This window comes from Lactuca virosa, chromosome 1 (genome assembly GCF_052849685.1).
Source record: "Lactuca virosa cultivar CGN04683 chromosome 1, Lactuca_virosa_CGN04683_v6, whole genome shotgun sequence".
NCBI classification, from domain to species: domain Eukaryota; kingdom Viridiplantae; phylum Streptophyta; class Magnoliopsida; order Asterales; family Asteraceae; genus Lactuca; species Lactuca virosa.
Genome location: NC_136426.1, coordinates 100,585,834 through 100,590,859, shown reverse-complemented (window position 1 = coordinate 100,590,859; position 5,026 = coordinate 100,585,834). Strand labels below are relative to the sequence as shown.

The following is a 5,026-nucleotide window of genomic DNA, read 5'->3' as shown; positions in this document are numbered from 1 at the left end:
AATATTTTTCTAATTTTTCTTATAAATTCAAACTTTTTCAAATGTTTAGAATTTTCATATTTTTTTAAATGAACAATATACTAAGCTTTAATCAAATACTGTATACCTTATCTTATGTGTGTGTGTGTGTGTGTGTATATATATATATATATATATATATATATATATATATATATATATATATAGGGGATAGGGAATATACATTACAACCCCACCTAAGCTTAGGTATTAAACTTCTAAAATATGTCGTTTTAACATGCTAAATATACCCGGTTTGGTTTCACTTGGTAAATATATCATCCTCCACAACATTTCATTATTTCATTATCGTTTTACCATATCTGTTTTCTTTCCTCAATTATCGTTTATTACTTCACCCAAGTGAACATTACTAAACCCTAAACCTAAACCCTAAACCCTAAATTTAAACCCTAAACCCTAAACCTAAACCCTAAACCCTAAATCTAAACCCTAAACCCTAAACCAAAACACTAAACCCTAAATCTAAACCCTAAACCCTAAACCCTAAACCCTAAACCCTAAACCCTAAATCTAAACCCTAAACCCTAAACCCTATTGTGTCGATCTTGAATTTACATCTTGAAGTATTAATCGTGAATCCATTAACTGTAATCTTTATATAGTAAAACAATGTATTTTCAAGAGGTTTAGTACATAAGCTTAGGTGGGGTTGTAATGTATATTCCCTTTTCCCATATATATATATATATATATATATATATATATATATATATATATATATATATATATATATATATATATATATATATATATATATATATATATATATATATATATATATATACACGCGCATAATATGGTATAAAAATTGGAGTTGATTTTGATACAGCCCAAGGTAAGCCGAAGAGGATGACAGTGAAAGCACCCTATGATCACTTAGGTGGGCAATACACCTTCGAGTTTGACGTCGATGATGATTTTGGGGAGATCGGAGCTGTGCTGGTTGAGAATGACTACCGCAACAAGATATATATACAGAAAATTAAAGTCGACAAACCTAAAAAAGTTACCTTCACATGTAATTCATGGGTTCATTCCAGTTATGATAACGACCAAAGGAGGATCTTCTTCGCTGACAAGGTTTAATTTACATATATAACATGTTTCTGTTTACTAGTAGATCGCAATGGTGTATATATGGCAGCCATTAATATCCCTTAATCTATTTGTAATTTGTACAGTGTTACCTGCCATCGAAAACGCCAAGTGCCCTCAGGTCGCTGAGAAAGAAAGATTTGGAGTTCATTCGAGGCGATGGCCAAGGAGAGCGTAAAGATTTCGAGAGGATTTACGATTATGATGTATACAACGACCTTGGAGATCCCGACAATAAGAGCTCAGATCTTGCACGGCCGGTGCTCGGTGGCAAGAAATTTCCTTACCCTAGGCGCTGCCGTACTGGTCGGAAAATGTCCTCTAAAGGTACGTACATATAACTAACAAACCCATTAAATGATATATCTAAGATGGTTGTTTACAATTCAAACATGTTGAATAACAGATCCGCTGACGGAGACAAGATCTTCAGACCCGTTTTATGTACCAATCGATGAAGATTTTTCAGAGATAAAGTCGGTATCATTTGGAGCGAGGACTTTGTATAACTTGCTCATTGGTGTTATACCTCGTCTAGGCACCGCTTTTACAGGAAAAGACGAAGACTTTCGTTTATTCCAGGATATAGAGTCGCTTTTTGACGAAGGAGTTGTTATTAATGGTACTGATAAACATGTTGCAAGTGTTTTGCCTAGAATTATCCATGAGGTTGTTGACACCGTGGATGACCTTATCAAGTTTGATCCACCTGAAACTATCCAGAGTAAGCTCGCATATAAACATGCATTATACTTACTCTTTTTAATTAAGTTGTTTGTGATCAGCTTCTTACAAAGGTTTTCTATACATTGCAGGGGACACGTTCTTTTGGCTCCGTGATGATGAATTCAGTCGACAAATGCTTGCTGGTGTCAATCCTTGCAGCATACAGTTGGTTACGGTATATATATCACAACAAATTAAGAGTGTTTTCCAACACATAGTTATATAATTAATGAAAAATCATAAGGTGACTGTGTGTGTGTGTGCAGGAATGGCCATTGATGAGTAAATTGGACCCTAAAGTTTACGGGCCACCTGAATCAGCAATCACCAAGGAGATTGTTGAGCGAGTGATTGGAGGTTTCATGACTTTCGAGGAGGTAATGAAAAACAGAAGGCCGATAATTACTTTATGGAAACTTCATATCTTTTTAATACACCAAATACTACGTACACCATTAATTATGATATATAATTGTCATGTTATAGACTAGAGATGCTATTACGATTGTGAAGTTGTAGTAAATTTGAAAATCAATCATGTTTTTTCAGGCTTTGGAACAAAAGAAATTGTTCGTGTTGGATTACCATGATCTACTATTGCCATACGTAAATAGAACAAGAGATATTGATGGGATAACTCTATATGGTTCAAGGACTTTAATGTTCCTTACTCCTGCTGGAACGTTGACCCCAGTTGCCATAGAGTTGACTCGACCGTCTTCAGAATGGCAACCACAGTGGAAGCATGTGTACACACCTTCTTTGGGTGCCACTGGTTCTTGGCTATGGAAGATAGCTAAAGCTCATGTCCTTTCTCATGATTCCGGTATTCACCAGCTTGTTAGCCATTGGTAATGTATCGGTTCCTGTTTACTCATAATACTTTAATTACACACGTTTGTGTGTTTTTCCCTAGATCTCATTAATTCATAGGTGAGCTTATCATGATTTGATTTGGCGATGCAGGCTAAGAACTCACTGTGCAACTGAGCCTTACATCATTGCCTCCCACCGTAATCTTAGCACAATGCATCCTATTGCACGACTACTCCACCCTTATTTTCGTTACACCCTGAAGATCAACGCCCTAGCTCGACAATCTCTCATTAATGCCGGTGGTGTTATAGAGTCGACATTCTCTCCTGGAAAATATTGTATGCAACTTTCCTCTGACGTCTATGATCAGTTGTGGCGTTTTGATCACGAGGCACTTCCAGCTGACTTGATAAGCAGGTGCCCTTAATTTATGCAACTTTGCAATTTGACGATTATGGTTTTCCACTTTTTGTATGGCACGCATCTCTATATATAGCTGGTTAATTATTTTATATATTTTGTATCTTACAGGGGTATGGCTGTTAAAGATCCTACTGAACCACATGGTTTGAAACTAACAATCGAGGACTATCCATTTGCAAACGACGGTCTACTCCTTTGGGATGCCATCAAACAGTGGGTTACGTCTTTTGTCAACAACTACTACCCACAAGCAAGTCTCGTAGCATCTGATGAAGAGCTTCAAGCATGGTGGCATGAGATTCGAACAGTTGGGCATGGCGATAAGAAAGATGAACCATGGTGGCCACAACTCAAAACCCATGATGATTTGATTGGAATCGTGTCAACTATCATATGGGTTACTTCTGGCCAACATTCAGCTGTGAACTTCGGACAATACGATTATGCTGGTTATTTCCCTAACCGGCCAACCATCGCTAGAACCAAGATGCCTAACGATGACCCAACAGATAAAGACTGGCAGATATTCCTAGACCGGCCTGAGGCTGCGTTGTTGAAATGCTTCCCTTCCAAATCGCAAGCTACCACAGTCATGGCAGTTCTAAACGTTTTATCGACTCATGCCACTGATGAGGAGTACATCGGTAAAACTGCAGAGGGTCCATTTGAGGCGGAGCCAGCTATAAAGGTCGCATATGAAGAGTTTCGTGAAAGGATTAATGAGATGGAACGCACCATAGAGAAAAATAATGCCAATCGCAATTTAAGAAACCGAAGTGGTGCAGGGTTGGTTCCATACAAGCTTCTCAAGCCTTCTTCGGCACCTGGTCCTACCGGAGAAGGTGTTCCAAACAGCATCTCCATCTAGTTCACTCATTTCATGCAATAAAGCTTTTCGAGATGACCGATGCTACATTAATAAGATTACTAAGTATGTTGTTGTGTTTGTTTGTCTTGTCCCTAGTGTTGTTGTTAACAACACGAGTAGTTGCAATGTACGAAATTTGAAATAAAAGAATCTTGGTTCTAAGAATAATCCACTTTGTCTTGATTAATGATTCGTTAACGAGGCTTAGGCCAAGGGGAATGGTGTATCAAACCCATTCAAAAAGTGTTGTTACATAGGTCTACTACATACTCATTACCAAACCGCTAGCCCTTGGAAATGGGTACCACTCCACGTTATTTATTTATTTATTTTTTTACATTATTAGATTGAATTAAAAAAATAATTCGTATAAAAACAAACATTAAATTAAAACACATTACATTAATTTTAAAACACACAAATTTAAATACTAAAATACTTTATATATATATATATATATATATATATATATATATATATATATATATATCCTAAATTACTTAAAAAAACATAAAACATACCAAGTAAAAAATAAATATTAGAACCTACTTTCCATATTTATCGCGGACTTGTTGTTGGATTTTGAGAAATATCGCTAGATTTTCCGTGTCGAGATTCGATTGGGGCTTTGTGTTTATGATTTGAAGATCGGTAAGGCTTGAGGGAGTGGGAGGTGCTAAGCCTCGCCACCTCCCTTGCTAGTAAAGTCTTACCCACTCCTTATCATTTGCTAGCAAACTCGCCAGAAGTGTCTCGCCAAAGAGGTGGCGAGAAGAGAGAGGAAAGAGAAAATAGTTATGTGAATTATGATTGGTTGTTTCCTTTTTATCTATTCTTTTTTTAAGTTTTTTTTCAAACTAAACTTTATTAAAATAACACACCACCACTCCCTATCAAATGCTAAATATTAGATGCTAAGAGAAAAACTTGACGTGGCATTCAAAAAGCTGATATGGCAAGATGCTAGGAGTGTTACCACTCCCTTTAGCCTAAGAGTGATTTTTTGGCAACGATCTTCCTCCGTTGATGGATTCCACAAGCCCGTCGTCGCTAGTT

At 36.8% G+C, this 5,026-nt stretch overlaps 1 protein-coding gene across 1 annotated transcript; it reads left to right on the top strand.

Moving 5' to 3' along the window:
- The first annotated feature begins 877 nt into the window (after window positions 1–877).
- LOC145153422 (lipoxygenase 2, chloroplastic-like) lies at window positions 878–4,138 on the top strand. Its single transcript, XM_079075470.1, has 8 exons — window positions 878–1,122; window positions 1,224–1,464; window positions 1,544–1,861; window positions 1,953–2,038; window positions 2,130–2,240; window positions 2,413–2,714; window positions 2,830–3,096; window positions 3,211–4,138. Exons 1-8 carry the CDS (start codon window positions 892–894, stop codon window positions 3,968–3,970), a joined length of 2,316 nt encoding a protein of 771 aa, XP_078931596.1. The 5' UTR covers window positions 878–891; the 3' UTR covers window positions 3,971–4,138.
- Window positions 4,139–5,026: the final 888 nt, after the last annotated feature.

Excerpts from the sequence above, each read along its gene's own strand:
- LOC145153422 (XM_079075470.1), top strand. The coding sequence starts at position 892 with ATGACAGTGAAAGCACCCTATGATCACTTAGGTGGGCAATACACCTTC. Across the intron at positions 2,241-2,412 it reads GTTTCATGACTTTCGAGGAG|GCTTTGGAACAAAAGAAATT; the intron begins GTAATGAAAAAC and ends ATGTTTTTTCAG. Across the intron at positions 2,715-2,829 it reads CACCAGCTTGTTAGCCATTG|GCTAAGAACTCACTGTGCAA; the intron begins GTAATGTATCGG and ends TTGGCGATGCAG.